The 22,484-nt window shown below is 46.4% G+C and overlaps 1 protein-coding gene across 10 annotated transcripts in view; it reads right to left on the bottom strand.

Moving 5' to 3' along the window:
• LOC135371248 (SRRM2 protein homolog rsr-2-like) overlaps positions 1 to 22,484 on the bottom strand; it is a 28,807-nt gene that overhangs the window by 1,396 nt on the left and 4,927 nt on the right. For 2 of the 10 annotated variants that reach the window (XM_064605323.1, XM_064605324.1), the window contains exons 4-15: positions 14,625 to 14,786; positions 13,352 to 13,444; positions 12,818 to 12,886; positions 12,667 to 12,753; positions 11,880 to 12,026; positions 9,461 to 9,620; positions 4,754 to 5,214; positions 3,752 to 3,973; positions 3,432 to 3,662; positions 2,712 to 2,897; positions 2,522 to 2,623; positions 1,485 to 1,592 (exon numbers count right to left, since the gene is read on the bottom strand). In XM_064605323.1, coding sequence (XP_064461393.1) covers positions 1,485 to 1,592; positions 2,522 to 2,623; positions 2,712 to 2,897; positions 3,432 to 3,662; positions 3,752 to 3,973; positions 4,754 to 5,214; positions 9,461 to 9,620; positions 11,880 to 12,026; positions 12,667 to 12,753; positions 12,818 to 12,886; positions 13,352 to 13,444; positions 14,625 to 14,786 — 2,028 coding nt within the window. Of the gene's footprint in view, positions 1 to 1,484; positions 1,593 to 2,521; positions 2,624 to 2,711; positions 2,898 to 3,431; positions 3,663 to 3,751; positions 3,974 to 4,753; positions 5,215 to 9,460; positions 9,621 to 11,879; positions 12,027 to 12,666; positions 12,754 to 12,817; positions 12,887 to 13,351; positions 13,445 to 14,624; positions 14,787 to 16,913; positions 17,131 to 17,245; positions 17,389 to 22,484 lie in introns of those variants that run through there. The other 8 variants (XM_064605333.1, XM_064605331.1, XM_064605328.1 and 5 more) reach the window with 8 other exon arrangements.

The raw sequence follows: 22,484 nt of genomic DNA, 5'->3' as shown, positions 1-22,484 counted from the left end.
AAGTTACTGCTTAAAATGTCCTCACTCAACGTAAAATGAGGCGATGAAACGGAACAGGGAAGCCTGCAAAAATGTTGGGCCCTAAGCATATCAAAGACGTACCATAGAGTAATGCGTTCGTGCTCGGACAGCTCATATACAGTCAATAGGAGATACACAACCATTTATTAGAGCTACGTGTATTACTAGCCAGGCATTACATGTAGTACCAAGCAGACGACAAAAGTGGCAGAGGTGAAGCGATCTACGTGCACGAACACGAGCAAAGGTCATCCACAATCATCTGGCGATCCTCATCTGCCGCATCAACATGGTACAAAACAAAGTAGATCCACTGTTCATGACTAGAGCCTGAAGTTTTCGGAATTTTTTTTTTCTAAATCCGGAGAGTAAAAAATCGGGTAACTAAACATGTGCTCTAAATTCGTGCAAATTCGGGTGGAAAAGCTTCCAGTAGGCTAAAATCGGGGAGAAATTGGAGTTACTCAAACAAACTCTACTGGTTCAGTAGAAACGGTGATGTACCTGCATTTGCTGCTAAACAAATCACCGTAATTCCACTCATATTAGCAGCGGCTTATGCACAATTTTTTTTTTCTCACGAGCGCCCTGCAGGTTATCCACTGGTGCAGCTTATCTGAGTATTTTTTCCTGGCATTTTCCCAATACATCAGTTTTAACAAAATGGCCGACAGTGTTTCTGGAACAGCACTGCCCTGCCGATGCACGAACAGTGCGTAACAGGGATGGCTCCACATTAGAGTAGATTGATCTTCCTGGTGACTTCCCCCAAGCAGCTTTAACTGAAGTGGTGACAGTGAATTCACGTCTACTGGAAGACCACTGACCTATCGATCCATGAAAAACGCCCAACAAGGGCACAATCCGATATTGGTAGAACTCTTGAGCCGACATCCTTTGTTGTACACTATGCCCACCCCGGAGTATGGACCACAGTGTTTATGGCCTTCTCTATGGTCTCTTTTGTCGCACGAATCAGTCGTCTTGTATTGCCCGCAGCTGCCAGGAAATTTGGTGTGAAATTACGGTAGTGTGCATTCCTATAGACCTCTCAGTGAGGGCAGTTCACCGGGTAAGAATCGGGACCTGTCTTAAAGAGGCAACCTTCAGTTCGGGGTGCAAATTCGGGGAAGAATCGGGTTAAAGCCTAAACCTTCAGGCTCCATTCATGACCCATTTTTGATGCGGCTCTATCTGGGACACCAGACAACTGTTTGAGTTGACAAGAGTTCACAAAGCATGCTCAACTGAAAAGATGAGGAAATATTTGTTACACAAAAAGAAGAAATTACGGAGGCCGCCACCACGACCACCTACCGTTTCAACCGTCTTCCAACTAAAGAGTGACGTAAAGTCAAAATAGGCATGCCCTATTTTGGTGATGAACGTATATGTTTTGAAGGTACACCCTGCTCACTCCTACATTATTATTTATTTTTTTCTAAACTTGGTGGTGTGTTTACCTGGTGATGCGCCTCTTATCTAGAAAGCTGGGAGAGCCTTTGCGGCGAGGAATAGAAGGGCTACGAGCGTACGACCTCGAGCGTGAAGAGTACGATCTCGAGGTGGACCTGGAACGATGCAAGGCCAGTTTTTCCACACAAAGCACTGGATTCACTTGTCCGGTTGCAGTTCAATGGCTGCGGAGCATTTCTCTGCTTATACTGCTGCTTTTTTTTATATATATAAAATCTTGTAAGTATTTTCTGAAGAAAAGATTCGTTAATTAAACAGGGCGTCTACCAAATTGCAGCCTTCAAATTCCCAGATTTTTTCCTAGGTTCCCACCGATTATTTCGAGCGAATCCCGTGAGCAAAATGAAAGGGAACTTTGTGCCTGCTGCTATGTTTTAATCCCCAATAAAATATTGAGTATTAATGAGGCTGCCCTACTGTTCTGCCTTCGAGGCTATCGTATTGGCAAATTCCTACAATCGCGGCAACGTTGCTGTGGCCTGCCTGCTCAACCGTCGATCGGTACTCATAATTCGCTGTGCACAGTCACAGCACTTGTCTTGTCTTGACTTCAGCTTGTTTTTGGCAAATACCATGACAATCCCCCGATTTTTCCAGTCGCATCGAATTCCCGGTCTTCCAGGTTGGTAGACACCCTGCTAAACTAGGTATGGATTCAAGCCATGTTTAGAGACCGAATTGGAAAATTGGAATAGAGTGGAACATTGTCTACATGTCTATCGTTCTGCAGTGCATTCCAGTGTTTTGCTACTGTTACAGGTTATTAGTAAACAGAGCAGGCATGCCCATAAGGAGGTCAACATGTTAAATGAAACATCAATCAGACAAAGCACAGGGTTTCACAAACAGTCTGCTGTTAGTGGATGAAGTTAATGAAAGAAAAGACAGAGAAGCACTTCACAAATCAGTGTAGAAGATGAGGCATGGTAGTGAATTCCAGAGTTACAAAATGGTGCGTATTGCCTTCTGTCGTGCCATTAAGCATCAACATCTTCTCCTCATCCTGATGCTCCGAACAACATACCTGGAGCTTCGGCTGCATTTTGAGTAGCTGCGACTGAATGACCGGCTGTGAGAATGGCTGCCATGACTAGAAGGGGAACGTCGCCTGTCTGTGCTATGAGGCCTTTTGTGTAAAAAAAAAAAAAGTCTGAGATGCTGACTAGTGTTGCCTTTAGCCAAAGCCAAGAAAAGTTGAAGCCAATTGAAGTCACCTGTGATAGGAAGAATAGGAGGGAGATCGCGAACGGAACCTTGTCCCCGGAGATCGAGCTGGGGACCTGCTACGACTGTGTGATCTCGAGGGGTCACGACGTCGGCGCCCAGGAGATGGCGCTGGGCTCCACTGGTTGGACCCAGCCTTATGCCTGTTGTCCCTAGGTGATCCGGCAGACTTTGATCTGCACACAAGTACAGAACCTTGCTGTTGAAACACGGGCCCAAACGCACAGAATTGCGGCATGCAATAACATGCTGTCACATTTCCTCAAAAGCAATGGTGGGCATAGGGGCATTGGGGAGAACTACAAATGATGTGGATTGTTTGGAGCCAGAAGTATGTATCGCGCAGTTTTCGTTTCACACTGGATCTAATTAAAGGACGCGAAACTTCACCATGCATAGGAACTCGTGGCACCTAATGCATTCTGCAAAGCAGGAAAACGAGGACGCTTGCAACATCCCAGTAGCCGATGGAACCAGTAACATCTGACATATGCGGCACTTGAGAAAAGCTCTCCCATCTTTCATAAGCGGTGAACACGAATAATGAGTACATGTCCCTTCTACTTTTCAGGGTTCCATGCAAAAAGGAGACTATATCACAGTACTGTACCACATGCACGATTGTGATAACGTGTGTGCCACATCACATTATGAGTGTACAGGTTTATAGTTGGCCGACTTCAGAGGTCTGACGCATGTCGATGACTAACCTTGATCTTGAGCGTGATCGTCCACCCTCGGACTTGTCTGATGATGGCGATCTCGAACCGTAGTGGCCGTTTTGCTGTTTCTTTGAGTGAGAGACCTCCTGTGGCTTGGATTTTTTACTGCTGACATATTTTTCTTTACTGGCTGATGAAGAAGCTGGGCTGCCCACTTTTTCCTTCCTAGGGGCCAGCTCAACTGCGGAAGAAACTTCTTCCCTTTTGTCTTTCTTAAACCTGAAATACGATGTTACCCAGTCATTTCTTTTCAGGAGTGGGGATGAGCACGGCTGGTCCGCGGTCACCACTTAAAATATTGTCTTTACCGTTCTGAAACCTTGCTGTCAGATTCCCAGCGCCCTGCAGGTGGATGTCGATCAGCAGGCTCACCAACCCTGTCACGGTCTTCCTCTTCATCGCTGGAGTCGTGTCGCCGTTTCTTGGCTGCTTTCCTACTCGCTTGCTCCGAGTCATTCCTCTCATGTTTCCGTTTTCTCTCGTTACCTTTACTTTGCTTGGAAGCGCTGGTAGATGTCTGTTTCCTACTTCTTGAGAAGAGAAATCGAAATGCCATGATACAGACAGTATTTATGCGCTATAACCAGTGATGGACAATACTCTGTATTAGTAGTAGTACTTGTACAAGTAGTAGTAGTACAAGTAGTACTTGAAGTACTGGGGTACTTTTACTTTGCTTATATTTTCCATTGAAGTACTTCAAGTATCCTTCTGTCAGCGTTGCTAGTTCGCTGCACGACAGCTGGCACTACATCGAGTGGCATTCACAGCACTGCGCCTCTGCCTATTTTAGTCAGTCTGTAATCCTATCTGAGGCTATAAACTGACACGTCTCAACATGCTCTTCCGCGCTGTTTCCTCATGCGTATAGCATCTGTGTGTGGTCTGTCTGAAAGGTCGCATTTGAACGTATGTATGCGCATATTAGTCTCCGTAAGGAGCTGAACACTGTGGCATGAAAACAGCATGCTGTACTTCAGGGTACTTGGTACATTTCTCACTACTTCATGCCCCAACAGCACCGAACATCCTCTGGATGTACGAATAATGTATTAACGTATTCGTATGTCCGACGGATGTCCCTCAGGTATACATCGGACGTACAAATTCGTTAGGACATTATTCGTACATCCAGAGGATATTCAGTGTTGTTGGGGTACTTGACTTTAGGTGTTTAGCACTGGCAGGACTCTTTACTGCAATTAAAGTACATATTAGTACTTAATACTTTACTCGAATTACTTTTCCTGGTACTTTGCCCATCACTGGCTATAACATAACCAAATGTGATCACAGTGCCCCTAGCTTACCTCTTCTTTTTAGACCTCTCTCTGTCAGATTCATCTTCTGAACTCGAGTCCTCTTCAGATGCACTCGAGTCAGATTCATCCTCACCAGAGGAAGAAGACTCGGACGAAGACTTTGCCTTCCTTCGCTTCTTCCTTTCTTTTTTATCCTTCTTTCGCTTCTTCTGCTTTCTCTCTTCTTCACTGTCTTCTTCCTCCGAATCACTGGTGTGGTGGCGCCGGTGCTGCTGCGCTCTCCGCGAGGCCCTTTTTTTCTTAGACGAGGTTGGTCGCACTTCTTCCTCGCTCGAGCTGCGCGCTCGGCGCCTCCGCGTGTCCCCCTCTCCGCCATTTCTCTGGGAGGAGGTAAGTTTCTTTTTGTCACCGCGGGATGTCACCGCCAGCGACGATGAGCTCTTCTTCTTGTGTCTTCTGCGCTGGTGCCTGTCTTCGTTCTCATTTTCTTCGTCCTCACTCCTGGACTTCTACGATAAACAGAATGTAAACACAATAGTGAATTTATGTAAGCCACAATTTCAGTTTTGAAACCTTACAGCGAAACAGTGTCACCTCATAGTTTAACACACTGGGCAAGCTCTAGAAGGACCAGTTTGTAGGAAACAATGCAGTACGGTAGTGTGAATACTTCTTCGCTTCCAGTCATGGGGGGTGATGACAAGGGACACGGTTAAGCTGTATCGTTGTAAATAAGAACGAATGCCACTAAATTCGAAGGCAGAAAGAAAGGAGGCCTCGGATATGAAATTGCCAGGTTGGAGAGCTCCAAAAGCATACGTGTAACAAATGTTTGTACAGTGTCATCTAGTTATCTTGCATGTCAGATTCCCAGGCAGAAATTTAGGCTTGAGCCCAAGTGGATCCACTTGAAAAACCAAAAGGGTCCACTTGTTTTTCCAGTGGATCCACTTGGGATTCTAGCTCGAATTTCTACCTGGGTAGGCAGCACATGTGGATGCATTAGCTCAATAACTGCTGGCACACCAGTTATGTTAAGGTACCAGTTATACACTGATGGACAGCTAAGAGCCGCTAGCAAAACAAAATGCACGTTACGATAGTGTGTAATACGTTATGCAGCAGCACACACACACACACAGTACACAGAAAAACACATATCATATATACATATATATACACACATCCAAGTTAACTGAAGTTTCTCAAGTAGCCGTGCAGCTCTAACAGTGGTTTTCTGTATCAAAGTCAAACTTCGTGATACTGGCCATGTTTTGATTCTTTAAAGGTTTGCTGTAAAAACTGGCTCTTGCAAAATGCTGCAGAAACCAGCCACTGTGCAGCAGTGCCAGTTGTGCTGCTAAAGTGAAGGTGCACAAAATGTACACAAAACCGAATGTCCAACCAGTGCAAAAGCATCTCTGACAGGACAGGACAGGACAGGACAGGATTAAGATGCCCCCATCTCTATATATTGATCTATCGATTCATTCGTGCCCAAGGACAGCCACAAGGGCCTTGGCGTCTTCCACGAAGTTCGACTTTCGCTGCACGGTACTGGGTACCCACGACAAGATCCCCAATCCCACTACTAATGTTTTTTTTTTTTCTCTCCTGGAGCAAAATTGTTTGCCATGTACTTACGCTGGTCTCGCCTCCTACGGGTAGCGATCAAAGCATCAAGACAAAATAAATTTCAATGCTTGAGTTACGAGAGGACTCTTGTGCCAAACAACACATAAGTGTGAGAAGAGATGTGTGGAAGGAAAGCCACCACCACCAACCTATACACGTTGACACATGCACAAGCATGCACCGCACTCGCATGCACTGGGGGTGCCGCGCGAACACAATTGGCTCGGGGACTCGTTAAAAGCGATAAGACCCCGGTTCTCGGCCGTAAAAAAAAAATGATGAAGGACGAAACGGGGAAAACGCATCGAGTGCCTCAGTTTCCTTGTCTCGTCATTCGCCATTTTTTTTTTAGTTCTGGGCGCTGCGGTTTTATCGCTCTTACGATAGCGTACCACCAACCAGCCTGAATTTTAACCTCGTTTAACCTTAGGGACTCCACTAGAATAAAGCAAGACCACCCTCAAAACTTTGGCATACAGTGTAGCAACACTGTGCGGCTAGACTTTACATCGTCACTGTGATGAGTGCCATATTTACTCCAATGTTACGAGACTGTTTCCCAACTTCTAGATTCTAGGCCTGTCGAAGCGCTGGCGTCGCAGTAACATTCGTGCTATACTCATGTTCAACCAAGGAACCGCATGTTTAAGCCCAGCCCTACGCTCGTTCTTATTGGCTGCAACCCCTTCCCGCATCACCGTACAGCGCCAAGTAGTGCATCAACACTGAAGCTGTATGGGTCCCTTGTTGCGAGGCAGTATAGTAGTTAGGGCCCGACTTTTTACAAGTTTAATCCGATATTTCCCCGAAAACTGCTCAATCATAGGAATCCGAACTCATCACAACTTGCGCAGAGCATAGGAAACTGTGTTTTAAACGCATGAATATGCACATACAAACTGTCAAAACAGAGACCCTGCTGCCTCTTAGAGGCATGGTCTAATTATTGGTGCTCTGTGTCTGCCGGTCTGACGGTGTTATTGGAGCGAAATATAACCCCATATTTACCAGCCCGATTTTGCTGGAAAATATAACCCGAAAAAGTCGGGCCCTAAGTATAATTAGGGTTCTTCGTCTTCGGGTTTTATGATTTTTCGAATTCGTGGGGGAAAAATCCGGTGCTACTTATGCACGAGAATTCGGGGAGAAATCGGGTGCTATGATCTCTGTTTGATATGTCACTGGGGAATTTTCGGGCGAAACGAAAGGCATATGAAACAAGCCACTGCTGTGACACTGTGACGAGAAACAAGAATCTTTATATTTCCGACCGGAATGGGGCAGCGAATGACCGAAGTATTCAAACACTTGCCCGAGCTCCACAAAAGTTCATCTTTGACTCCTGCAGGAGGGGATCATAAAAGGAGGACAAATTGGGTGGCACAAATAGCTCTCTTTGCTGATATAAAGATTCACTTCTCAGACAGTTTTCGGATAACAACAAGTTGAAGGACCGCAAGGATTTCTGGTAGATATCGAGTTTCACCCGAAAACGAAGAACCCTAAGTATAATTTATCCTGCCGAGTTGACTCCGCTAAGGATTCTCCGACTTCATGCCCTGAGGGTACCTTCAACAAATAAAGAAATCAGGATGAAGGACTACACTTTGTGCAATTCTTAGGTTGAACACAGGTGTAGTAACAGACGGACGGTGATCCTCACCTTACACACACACACTTGACTAGGTATTTCCGCTAGATTTACATGAATGAAAGGAATCTTTTGCAGTGTGGTTGATTCGTATCTCTGCATGCACTGCGGTGCACGACAAAAGCAGTTCCTAAACAAAACACTTCCACAAATAAAATGGCTCGGAGGAAAATATGAAGCTAGCTCTGAACTCTTATGTTGCAGTCATATGTATGTTACATATTTAGAGCCTAAAGTTTACGGGAAATTTTTTTTCTCTCAATTCGGGATTAAAAATTGGGGGAAATCAATGCATGCTCTAAATTTCTGCAAAACTTCCAGTATGACAAATTCGGGGAGAAATAGTGCTCTATTACTCATACGAACTATACTGGTTTGGTACAAATTGCGCAATTACAATTGGTTTGGTGCGATGTAATTACGTTTGCTGTCAAACAAGCTAGTGTGCATTTCTACAGACGTTTTGGTGAGCGCAATTTGCAGGAAAAAAAAAAAAAAATCGGGTTTCACCCTAAGGAGGCAACCTTCAAATCGGGGTGCGGATTTGGAGAAGAAACGGATTACGTAAATCCTAAAACTTCAGGCTCTAGCTATATTGAACTGGCTTGACAGAAAAAAAAATAAAAAATGCAAAAATTGTCTGGAGATGGGGCAACACGCTGTGGTAATCGGCAGCTGGCCATACACACTACAAAAATGGAGAGATGGTAACATGCTGTGCCCCTGTCCTGGCACAAACCGTAGACACATTGACAGGCATCATATGCAAACTATCGTGTTCCCCATGTGTATGTCGGAGCAGTAGCCTTACATTGGAGTAAATATGGGAGTTGCGCCGCTTTGATAGGTTAGGCTTACAGGGGACGATGCTTCTTTGAAGGGTAACGTATACTGTATCAATTATAATCAATCCTACGCGTCAATTACGTAACAGAGCCCCGAAGTGAACGACCGTAACTACTTTCACTTCGGCAAGAGAGTTACACTACAGGATGATGGGTTCACATGACGTGCAGAATTAGCAGCAAACAGTGGTCACTAAGACTGCGAGAGAGTCGCCAAGAATGTGGGGCATTTTAAAGCAGTAATGGTAAGTGGCAAATGGTTACCTTGACATCATCCTGTTTGCAAAACAAAGGCAATGATGGACAGGAAGGAAAAGTAAAGAGGAACAGTCATTAAAAACAGGGCTGGACAACCTGTCACACAGAAAAGCGCTAGCGCCAAATCACGCGTTGCCAGAGCAACCGCACTGTCACTGATGCCATTCTTGAGAGCCTCTCCTCACAAGCGTCTTAAACATTTCACACTTTGAAAAGGATCATAAAAAAAGAACACGATCCGGTCGCTAAGACGTAAGTGCCCAGGAATACACGTGACACCGGGTAACAACAGCGAAGTGGATCTTTTAGAAGTAGTTCCATAATAAAAACAGTGCTCTGAGACAAAGTAAAGAGAGGAAAGTTTACCCTTTCACTATGGTGGTGCTCCCTGCGAGATTTCCTCCGGTTGGACTCCGCGGGGGGAGTGGCAGACACGTTTCTGCGGGATTTTTTACTCTCCGACGCCCGCTTCGAGGAGCGCCCTGTGGACCTCCTCTTCCTGTCGTGCTTCCGACTTCTGTCGAGACTGTGCAAGAGAGGGCAGTCCACTTTGAGTGGGGGTACTCTGATGTAACCGAGCATGCACCACCAGAAGTAATCCAAGTTTTAAAGGGACGGTCTCCTACCCCCTGCCCCTCTCATAAAGCGCGCCACTCGATTGCCCCTTGTTGAAAATGGAATACACACTGCAAATTTCCCTGACAAAGCAAGTCACGGTTATTAAATAATCAAATTAAGTTGATAAAGACTGCAGAGCATGCCGCGATCTCTGTTGGCAACAGTAAGAAAGGCTACGTCGCCCTGCGAGGAAAGTCCGTGATAGGGTACAGAAATCGTCTGCTTTTGCGTGCACTACTGCACCGGCGTGAGCAGATGACTTTCAGAAGTGAGTGGAGACCGCAGCAACTCTCGTACATTTTCTTTCAGTTTTTAGGCGAAAAACACACATTCTAAGAAGTGGCCCACATGGTGGTTTAGAACAACTATGTTAAGCCTCAAAGACAGGTTAAAAGTTGCAGGACACAACCCCACCCACAATCGCAAATCTGAAGCCGTCGGCCATCAGCGTGCGCGGTAGCACTGCGGCACTGACCAAAAATATATTACGCGCTCTTCCATTACACTCCCCGTTGCACACTGATCGTGGTTCGAAATGAAGTGTCGCTGACGACTTACACGGAGAAGGAGCGCGTGTTTATTTAAAAACCGCATTAAATACTCACGGAAAGAAAACATGTGACTTAGCTTCCACGTATCTGATTGTGCGCCACACTATCGGAGACCCCATAGTCAATGCACGGACTACATTCCCCACTCGCAGAGATGTAGGTATGAACGTCCCCATTTCGAGAGCAAAAGGGATGACTCAACCCAAGATCCTTCCGAAGCTCCCTATCTCCATGACAACGACCACACACCCACAGGCGCGACGCTGCATGAGAGTGAAGTGCGGGTTTAGTCTTCTGCTATTACGGCACGTTTCGACAAATTCCTCGAAAACGACTTTGTTATTCTGAATGCAACTTTGACGGTTGTACGCGCACAGTACTCGAGAAGATAGTTTTGGCTAAGTTTCGGAATCGCCCGGGCTGTACGAGATCGTCCCTTTAAACACAAAGCACTAGCAGGTCCCTTCTTTCAGAGAATGTCTCAAACTCTAGTTTGGAGGAGCTTACTTTAACACTGCTCATACCATGAAGTTTTAGTGGATTGCAAGGTTTCAACGCTAAGCCGCAACATTCCAGTACTTGGACCAGTCGCATAGCCTCTGCAGGGTTCCCCTGACGCCTGCTCCTTGTGTACACATTGCGGGTAACAAAATATTTCCGTAAAACTGCTACGAATGCTCTGTACTACAAAAGATGCCTCCAGAGGCAAGGGGGGTTTATACTCACCATCAACATCAAACGTGTTTGCTTATCTGCAAACGTAGTATGCCAGGAAATATTATTGATTGATTAAAGCACAAAACCAAATGGCAGTCACAGACAAAATCACACTCTTAGCCACGAGTATACAGCTCACAGATACCATAACACTGCACAGTTGTTGCTTTTTGTGTAACAAAGTTATGACTAGGACCCCGAAATTTAGGCACTAAAAAACAATGGAAATACGGAGGCGTTTAGGCCCTCAAAAACACAAAAATAGACAATAAAATGCAAAAATAGGCACAATCATCTGGTTCGCTTTTTGGTGTTTCAGAGCGCTCCAGTCAGGAAAACTTGCTCGCTTGAAGGTTATGGTACTGTACATGCTTTGACTTCTGGTACACGAATACTACGACAGCCTTACAGAACCATGCTATAATATTTATAATTCTCCACCCATCGAATATCTTGAAACACCAAGAAAGGGCAAATCTTTTGATCTGATCTAAGCCTACATGGACCCCTTCTAGCAAGCCAGGGACACAAAAACAGGAACAAAAGGTGCAGAAACAAAAAGCAAAATGCAGCACTGAGCATGAGCCTGAAGGGCACACTCATACCTGTAAAAAAAAAACGCTGTTATAGCATCTAAAAATGTTTTAAAAAAGGCTGCAACCTTTTATAAAGGTTAGTTATATATAGTCGATAAAAAGGGAGGAAACACCAACAATGATGCTTTTAGGCGTTTACAGGCATTTATAGGCAAATGCCTAGAATTCTGGGCCCTCGTTATGACGTTCCAAGAGACATTCTCAATGACAATCCTCCACTCAGACACCAAATCAAGGGGAACATGCCACAAAATTTAGATGGGGTAACTCAACATGTTGATTGTTGCATTGTGCAGGTGTTACCTGCTGTCATCTGATGAGCTAGAGCTGCTCCTGCTAGCGTCTGACTCGCTCTCGTTGTCCGAAGACGACGAATCACCTGAGCTGCTGCTCGACGCCGAAGGTGTGCGTCCTTTCTTGTGCCTGTGCTTTGCATCAGGAGAGGCGCTGCTGGCAGTAAAGAAGCAAAGCCCTTATAGTAGACAGCAGACTAGCAGAGCATCGTCTAGGCTATATTCCACTGCTGTCAGCTAGCTGCATTTGCTTAACCTTGGAAACCACAATTATTTCTTGCAAAAAAAAAAAAAGTTCTGTCTCATCACATAAAATATTACACGTTCTACCAATTGCCACACTGTTCCATTAGCATCGACGCCACCTAGGGCTAGCCAAGAATTCGCACACCTGTATCCTTGTCTACAAGTCAACTTGTCTTCAGGAGAAAACCTCATATTTTTTGCCTCATTATGTTTTAAACATTCGACTCCTGTTGTGGAGTATACTAAAACACGGTTCACGTTTTATTATCCGTGATGGAACCATGGGAACCCCTTTCCAACACAAATTTTAGTACCATCCACTAAATTATTGCAACTTAACTTTCGCACAAGCACCATACATGATATACGTAACGTAATGCAAAGCAAGTGCACAGAAAGGCGTGTGCCACAAGAAGTTAGACTGACGAAAAACCAGAGAATCTGCACAACACAAGAGCACCTTCGCACACGCATCTAATAAGCATAATTCACATCCACGGCAGGTGGCCCATAAAATCACGTCATGCGTATCAAACAACACCAATTCTAACCTCTTGCGGCCTTTTCTCTTCTCCTTTTCCTGGTGCTTTTTCTTCGTCTTGCTGCTCTTCTTGTGCCTTGCTTCTGGGGATTCAGACCTGCGAGAGAAGGGCAATCAGGGGCGTCGCAAACGCTGAGGAAGCCACAACTAAATTAAATTACCTGTCGTGCTTGTGCTTCCTAGCTGAAGAAGTAGACTTCTTCTTCTTTGATTGCTCCGGCGAGGGACTCCTAGAAGAGACGCACGGCTGGTACCTCTTAAGCGAGCCACACTGGCATAGAGACACTCTCGTTACGACTGACAAGCGTAAGTAAGCAACGCTGTCCCTCCTCAACCATAAAGACCCCCGTAAAAAATAAATCCACACAAACCTGGTTCTTTTTAAAGCTAGCGAGCGGGGGGGAAAAAAAGGAAAGTGTGCAAAACGATAAGAGCAGTTGGCAGGACACATGAGGAATCACACAAAAGCAGCGAGAGAGAGAACACACAGCGAAGCGAAGAGTGAAAAAAATGCTGAATTACAGCAAGGAGTTATGTTACTCACCAGGGCAGCCCTGCAAATATCAGTACGGTTACAAATGATGAGGATAAAACATTCGCAGCAGAGAATATCGATGATAACATTCGGTCTTTTACTTTCCTTGGGTGAATAAGAAGTGCATCCAGCATACTCAACATGCCCGACGATGACCTACCTTTGGTCGGCGATTTCCTGATCCTTCTCCTTGGCTTTCTTCTTCGCAGGTTTGGGCTCGGATTCGGGGGAACTCTCAGGGTCGAGAATTATGCTGCAAAACGTACATGCCATGGTTGGTTGGTGGGGTGCGAGTGATGAAAAATATTGGAAATGGGACGAATCCAGAATTTTCCGAATCCGAATCCAAACCCAAGGAACGTTCTCTGTGAATCCACGAATCTTAAAAATCTCAAATCTTTGGAATCCTCTCTTAAAAAATAGTTTGAAGAGCCAGGGGGAAAAACACTTCTACTGAAAAGTGTTCTGAAGCAGAATTTGATATCTGTTTAATCAAAAACAAATTAAATCATTAACGTTCAGGAGAAAGCATACCCATATACCAATCTTTAAACATCATTTATTTAACATGTTGTTCATAGACTACAGGAAATACATGAAACCTTGAGTCTGAATTTGTTCCATAAAACTAAGGAACAATCACAAGCAATACCATGTTACCTCTAAACTTCTGAAGAGTTCCTGCCTGAACTCCTTGTGCCCAGAGCAATGTAAACAAACAAACAAGAAAACACCCGCCGGCTTGCCAGAATCTGGCTTTCGGCAGAAAACATGGTTGGTGGTAGAGCCCTGCACCATCCGCGGATGGAAGCGGATATCCGCAAGATACTTGCGGATTTGGATGAAAATTTAGCACTTCCTGCGGTATGCGGATCGGACGCGGATGTGAAAGCAGCGGATCGGATGCGGATATACCGCATGCTGTAATTTTTTGACCAGCAATTTATTTGTATTGCGCGCCGCCAGAGAGCGCATGCTCGGGTTCACCTTTGACCATGCACGGCCAAGACTGGAGAGGAGGCATTCTGGCATCTCTAACCACGCGAGCACCGGCGAGGTAGCGTTCCACGCGTTGCACAAGTCTCTCCATATCGCGTTTTTTGAAAGGTTTACCTTGCTTGTCGTCGTTAGTCCTTCTGTGACAGCATGGAGGCATCCGTGTCATTCGAAACGTGTGGATTTTACGGATCGGATGCGGATGGTGTGTTTTGCTCGGCGGATTGGACGCGGATGTAAACTGCTGTGTATGCTGCAGAAGCGGATCGGACGCGTATAACGTGTGTGCGGATGCGGGTCGGATGCCAAAAATCTCATCCGCGCAGGGCTCTAGTTGGTGGATTCGAAAGGTTCGATTTGCCATTTTGGGTACTGGGATTCGAGGATTCACAGATTTGGTTTGCCCATCCCTAAAAAATATGAGATACTGGCACTACCTGTATTGCTTTTGAGCCTCGGAAGCAGCCTGTGCTTCCTTAGCCTTACGATCAGGATCCAGCGAACTTCCTTCCACAAAGAATGGTCCAATACCAAGAGCTTCTTTGAGCTTAGCATTCTTCTCTTGGTTGGCTTCTGCCATCTGGTGTGTCTCTTTCACGCTGAAAAAAACACACAAAAAAAAACAGACTACTGACTCTGGGCATGCTAGGAAGGTATCCAGTACAAAAGACAGCAAATACTATGATTTAACTTCATCCCGCCACAAGGAGAATTAACAAGATCCTCCTGATGTAAAGCACATCTTATCACCAGGGCTTCAACATTTCACAAAAAATATTTATAAGCTACAGGTATCACACGAGGAAATAACATGGGGGCCGCACCATAGTGACCTGTTCACAAACGTGATTGATCACTCCTGAACAGAAAATATCATAGGATAGAAAGGATGGTGTATGAAACAACACAGGGCACCATTCATTTCATGCACTTCTGGTTTCAAAGCTGTAGTTCAGACTCTGGAAAAGTGGAATTTGGACTCACAGCTCCACAAGAATGAGAAAAAGATTAAAAATCAAAGGTTTTCAAGGACTGTGGGAAAATCCTACTGTTTTCCAGACATTGAAAATGGCATTTTGAGATTCCAAAACAATGGCTGGGATAACAAGAGCTATTCTTTGATGTTAAACTCCGATTCACTTTTCAAGGTGCATAGCCCAAACGGTCCAAGAAAAGGTACAGCATCTAACACAGGAGCTACCACGGCCAAAATTGTAGCATTCACATTTCAATGTGCTGCCACTGGCATTACATTCTATGCTCCATCAAAGAGACCAAACAATATACCGTTTTCTAAGATTAGCTCCAGTGTGGGAGTACTAGGAATCGCACAACATCTTCTACAGTGCAACACACTTGCGATGAGCAGCAGTAACTCATCCTAGACAGCTCTATCCTCGTTGCGTGGCAGCGGAGGCTCGCGGGAAAGCTGCCCGACGAACATAGTCCACTTTCACAAGCAAACCATTCGGCCTATAGAGAAGAAAAAACGCTTCCAGCAGGCTCTGTGTCGCTACATCGCGAGCTGCTGACGCTTCGTGCATTTCTTTGGCCGACACAGAAACTCCAGAGAGGGCTAAAAAAGGGGATGGTGAGGAAAGAGGAAATGGCGCATGCGCGACGCAGAGTACAAGCGGATCGATAAGACTGACGGCGTTTGATATCGGGCGCTTGGGCTTACGATGTCGGTGCTGGGCACCAGTCGACTCGAATCTGTGCAGAGCTGCGTGATTTGCTTGACGCAAACAAATTGGGGAACAGGAAACGACCCAAAAATACAATTTTGGTGGCACCAGGTGCAAGGAACGTGATGGAACGCTAAGCAGACGACAGCAGTTATTCGTGATTATAAGTCCCGAAACAAGCCTTGCAAGATAGCTCCGGAAAAACTAATAAAACGTCTTTGAAAGCAGTTCACAAACGATATTAACCAGATGCAGTCGTGTCACGTCTGGCTTTCAATTGCGCATCTGTGATTCGATCCATTCGAAACCCAAAAGCCTCTGTTTTAAGCACTTCGCGTTCCTTCAAAGCGTGAATACACGAAGATATTGTGCACCGTGAAACGTACCCTGTGTATTCTAGAACATTTACCTCGCCCGCAGTTTACCCACCTGCTCGAATCGCCACGTTCCCCTCCACGCTGAGCTCACAACGCAGAACGAAGCCAGCAACACATGTGCGGTTCACGGCGGTTCTGCTGTGCACCTGCACTTATACGCCGCAGTCGAGTGCAATGTTCGCTGGAATTCAACGACCGCGGGAATATTGAAGTTTTGTGCACGACTGGTCTGCGGCCTGATGACAACTAGCCGAAAATTGAAACTACTGTCCTGCTTTCCGAACTGTCGCATTTCCTTCGCTGTCCGTATGCTGCTTATAAGCATACATGTATGGCATATGTGGTAAACTGAAACCCTTGCCACCTAAGTAAAGTAATCGTGCTGAGGACAGGAGGTAAAAGGTACGTGATTAAACTTTGCGCAATTAAAAACCTTAAAAACCTAATATCTATTCGGTAACGACTCCTTTCATCACTAGTAGCGCAATTGATATGGTCATCTCGCGGTCACGTTTACGCTGTCACAACTGGCCATCGCTTCCACAATCACACGATCGCTACTAATCGACCCTACAGTAGCTCTCAAACATTATCACAAAGCACGGGTTTGGTAGCCAGTGGCCAATTCTAACTTCAGAGAACGTGCGATCGCGTTCTAGTGTACCTGTCCATCCTCTTGATCGTAAACGGCTTGACACTACCAGATAGGACGGACCACGGGACGGTCTGCACCGTCTGCACAGTCTTCGACGCTGCAGGCATCGAGGGGAACAGAGCAGACGCCGAAGTTTTGATCCAATTCCCGCTGGAAAAGCCAGCGGTGCTCATTGTAACTCCACCATCGCAGCACGACACGAAGACAGCCCTCAGCGCGGTGATTCCCCACCGCTACGCCACCTATACTACAGATTTTGCACAGTAGTCACGCTGTTGGCTGTCGCTTTGCATAAAAAGCTCCCGATCGTAAACAGCGAGCACTGTGAAACAATGACTTACAGGTTAGACATGGTATTCCCGTGAAGAATCAAGCCCCTCGTGAATGGAAGCAAACCACAAATTAAACGCCAGAAAACCGTGTCCAGAGAAAGCAGACGACCCGCGCGAGCATAGCAGACGTCACGTTCGCAAACCGTTCCCGCGATGCAACTAACAAGAACAAAGGTGCACGCGCTTCAACAACTGTAGCGGACACGCAGCTGGCATTTTCTCCTCAATACCTCTCGCATACATGCACGCCAGCTTTCGTTTCAACACACAAGATCGAACTGTCATTTGGTGCAAAAAAAACTGCGAATCGCCCAGCAGGCGATGTCACACAACACGAATCACTGAAACTGAAATGTTCAAGCGATGCATTAGTTTGCCGTCGCACTCGGAAGTGAATGGAGCATGAACCGGCGAAAGGAAACACGCCGAGATATGACAAACGACAGTTCGACGATGCCCGGTGATATCCGGCTAGCTTTTCTTCGACCACGATGTCGTGGGCAGCGGATCTCTCTACTCTTACAAACTGACAATCACAAACGACGTCTCATTTTTCGGGTGCGTTTTACAGCGCTTTACGTAATGTATTCAAACATATGCACGGTTTCAAAAACTTGATAGCCCAAAGACTCGTTCTAGTGAAGTGTAGTCCATCCCTACACTACACTCTTAGAAATGAACTTCACCGCATAGCACGCTCCTAGCCAACCATCATCTCGAATGATATCGATAGCTGCCCTGATTTGATGAAAACGGGAGGCGTCCGCCTTTTTTGTGACAATTATGAGCAGCATGTGTGTCACAAAAAAGGCGTATGCGTCCCGTTTTTAACAAATCAGGGCAGCTATCGGTATCATTTGAGATGATGGTTGGTTAGGAGCGTGTTATGCGGCGAAGTTCAGTTTTAAGAGTGTAGATCCAGACTAGCTGGAGCATGAACGGCTGTGCCTTTGTGTGTGTGTGTGTGTGTGTGTGTGTGTGTGTGAGAGAGAGAGAGAAAGAGAGTGTGTGTGTGTGTGATAAAATGGCATTACAACGACATCGCACTTCAGCAGTACCCGCTTACCTCACAACGCTCTTAAGACTGGCCCCAGTCCGCTGACTCGAGCCTTCATAGGCCCTCTGGGCTGAAGGTTCACTTTTCACATTGGCGTGATAGCGACGGGGTACACTTGCAGACTCTGGGTCGGCGGACGCCTGCAGGAGCGCTTTCATCGTGCCTCTCCAGAGACGTCGAAACAGTTCTTGTCCGTCCACCACAGGGGGCAACGGACACTGCACCTGACGATGCCGGGCCGAACCACGCATTCGGATCGAGCACCGGACCTCCTCGCCCCAACTGGGCATTCGGTAAGGGGTCTTCGAGGAATTTACAACGAACCTTGCGCGTTGACTTCCACGGACTGGAAATTCTGCGTCCGAACTCCTCATCTATACGAACAGTGGCTTCAGGTAGGTAGCGTGAATTCCAGGCACAACAAATCCACGAGTCTCAAGCTCACCAAAGGCGATCGAAACGACTAACGGTGGTCATTTAGCGTGAAAACCCTAGGTATGTCACAAACAAGCCCACCTTGACGTCTAAAAGGGCACCTGAGAGACTTTTGGAAGACGATTACAAGGGCTCTATGATGCAGAAAATGGAAGACATCGAAACGTTGCACCTTATAGAGTCCTCTGGAAGACTTGAAAGATCGAAGGGCGAGGAACAGGCTGAGAAACCGTTCCAAACGTGTTATCTTTCAAAAATATCACAACTACGCTGATCACAGGAGAAAAACCTGTTGGAAGACGTTATTTCTATCACATCATAAACATCATCAATGACAATGCAAATCACAGGTTGTGTTATTGCACGAATCAATAGCTAAACCACTGGCTCTACCACAGAAGACGCGTGCACAGTTTACGAGAAAGTTACGACGACGACATAGCGACTTGAATACTGGAAGACTTCATGTACCCTTAGCACTCTAACGCCATGGTACAAATACTAGCACGAAAATACTGGATGCTATGAAAAAACTTCGAATATAACGAAATACTATCCGCGAGTAAAAGTATCTATTCCTACTCTTCTGGCTCTATATAGATGTCTGGTATTGGAAGACGATGGACTTGCATACAACTGTACTTTACGCTCTTGGTCCGCAGTAGATCTTGACAACAATGGAAGACTTGGTTGCAAGAGTTGTAGTATCAGTTCACATCTTATTTGGATCGCGGGCGTTCAGAACGCTTCTTCCCAAAGCTACAACGCTGCAGCTGATTGGGGTTGGATTGGCGTCGGAACTTGAAGCCATGAAGTTTCCAGCAACTGTGGAACTCGACGACGTAAGACAGCTATGACGACGAGACACTTCGCTAAAGGTAGACGTGCACCACGAAGCCGTATAGGTAAACCAATAACGGTGTGTGGGATGGAACGACGTAGGAGTTACGTCACAGGTAGCTAACCAACCGCGTACACGTCACCAGCACCGACAGCAGTGAGTGGCACGTGATCAGATAGAGCTATCAAAGGAGGGAGCGACAAGAGTCCCTACGACGTATACGTCACGGAGAAGAAGCATGGCATAAGTGAATCCTGGACACTTATGCTAATGTCGGGAAGTCGGAGGATATATTATTCACGCCATCTGGGGGGGGGGGGGGGGGGGGGATTCGTTTGACCGTATTGCACTCGTTAAAACTGGCGCCAGGCTTTGAGGTTGTACTGACTTCTAATACCCAGTACACCTCGTATAGGCGAATATTCGTTGTCCGTCTTGCGTGAGATGGCCAATACGCTCGAAGTCCAAAATGTCTACCATGGTAGCACGTTCAGTTCCAAAGCACACACAAAATTCAGGAAATCAATCGAAAACGTCATCTATCACAGCCCGCTCTGCATTCGCATCCACCGTCACGCATTTCGAGTCGATCGTTGTCTCTGTATCATGGAACGACACGTGACATCACAGTTGCAAGGAACTCGTCACAGAGGGGCATGTCCGGCAGCCGACACCATGTTTGCCGTACATTCGTTCCAGTCACCACGGAAGTCACACGTAAGTCATTTAGCACTCGAGACCGGAGTCGCGAAGGTTGCAGTAGCGCCTGACACGCCATGACGCATACGGCCTCTCAAAGCCATAGCGTCAACTCCGCGCGGGATTTCGGGAGGACGTAGGGGAGAACGCATCCCACAACGCCTTCCCCCTCTCCACTATCACGCGAGAGAGCGTATGGAGAGAGGGTAAGTGGCAGCTTATTACCGGCCGGAAAGGCAAACGCTATGCGGTCACCCCTCCTCCCGCGCACAGCCATGTTGGATTGGGGAAAAAAGGAGGAAGCCACTCTGCGCGACCCAAGCAGCCAATTGTGAGACGCGGAGGAGAGGAGATGTGGAAGAGGCAGACAGAGAGAGAAAAGGAGGAGCCGAGGGAGGTGAAGAGAAAAAAGAAATAGAAAAGGATATAAAGTGAAAACGCGTGATGGGTTGTGAAAGGAACTGACTGAAATGGCTCCGATAAAGTGTGAACGTTCCGAGACGTGATAGTGAGAGATCGCTCACGCTTATCAACACCCCACGTTTTATTCCATCGTCGTGTGCGATATCAAAAGGAAATGCCCCAGTTCGCCTGCAAATGATCTCTCTCTCTCTGCAAAGCACAAGCATGGCCTTGGTCACTTTTCGCGATCGCTGTCAGCAACCGTACAGAACTTGTTCCTAATACCATCATCGATTCAGCTTCAGAGATTCGCCGTCTGAAGGACAGATATAGCCAGCAATATATCAAGTCCGTTGCGTGCTGTCCAGACGTCCATCCATCTTCTACGGTCCATCAATTCGATGAGAACACGGCCCAGAAGCCCTTTGCCGAGTTGGAGGCACTCATGGGGCAGATACACCGTCTAATTGAAGAGTTTTGGAACGGGAAGAAATGAACTTGAACGAGAAGCGCGTCCCATCGACAGCGCTTTCGGGTTAGAAAGGTGGCCGGTGGATGTCAACACTGGTCATGGAAATCGAATGCTTCAGTCAGGTTGAGAACCCCATTGACAGAAAGTCAATACCTAGTTTGTAACTCGAACGTAACCACAGCGGAAAGGAGTTGTTTCGACCTTAGTGAACCTCATCAGCAATGCGAAAGCACGCGCTAACGAAGTCCTCGAAAAAGCCATATACCGGCGCTTCTGGCTTTTTCGACGACTGAGGTGATGTGCGAAGGCTATGTGAAACGTGATATCTTCCCGTCAGCGTCATAACTTCAACTGAGGTGTTCGGGGAAATGTGAGATACCAAAATTGGAGGGTACCTTGAAATATCAACAACCCCAACAACACTGAATATCCTCTGGATGTACGAATAAGGTTCTAACGAATTCGGACATCCAGAGGATATTCGGTGTTGTTGGGGGAATATTGAAATGCAAATGAGCCGAAACCGAAACCAAGCTCATCAAGAGTGCAAGGAGGAGATGACTTTCGGCGTCGGTAGCTTATCTGGGACGCAGATCAGCGCCTGCTCCAATCAGCTCCATCGCTTCAGGGCACGTGGCCCTCCAAGGCGAAATGAGCGTTGAAAATCGGATGAAGCACAATAAGAAAATCTCGCGTGTAGTTTCCTCAGACGCAGTACGTCGATCACAAAATCTTTGTCGCCACGCATGCACCACTGATCTTATACACGCGTCAACAGAGGAGCACGACGGTTCTTATCGGGTATCAATCGTTACCACTCCATACTTTTGCCACAATGTTCGTCCACGCCCTCACTTTCGGCAAGAATGCGCTGTGCAAAGAGCGAATGCTGTCAGTACAGTGACACTTAATTACTGTGCTCGGTGAAACGCTAACGTATATAGCCGCCACCGGATATTGTGTTTGCTGACGTCGGAAACGTTAATCACTCTCGCCTGCGGCGACCCTGGCACGAAATGCCGAGCGATGACCACGACAGACCCTGCCCTCTACTAGCCTACAGTCAATACAGTAAAATCCCAGTATAGCGAACCTGCGTATAGCGAAGTAATCCTGCGGGCCCAATGCGTTGAAACCCCAATCAAAAACTACTAGTAAAGATTTTTAGCGGTCCGATGAACTATTGCAGAGAGAGGTTCTATTGCATAGGGGTAGGCAACTCATAGGTATAGTGAGGCAAGAGCTGTTTTCTATTCAATATGTATAACCTGTTCAAGTTAGAACATTTTCGTTACTTTGTGAGCACCATGGTGCCTCCCAAGCAATGATCATTAATGTGGGT

The sequence above is a fragment of the Ornithodoros turicata genome, chromosome 10, assembly GCF_037126465.1.
Source record: "Ornithodoros turicata isolate Travis chromosome 10, ASM3712646v1, whole genome shotgun sequence".
NCBI classification, from domain to species: Eukaryota; Metazoa; Arthropoda; class Arachnida; order Ixodida; family Argasidae; genus Ornithodoros; species Ornithodoros turicata.
The sequence above is the reverse complement of the archived record's forward strand: the minus strand, read 5'-3'. Positions and strand labels throughout refer to the sequence as shown.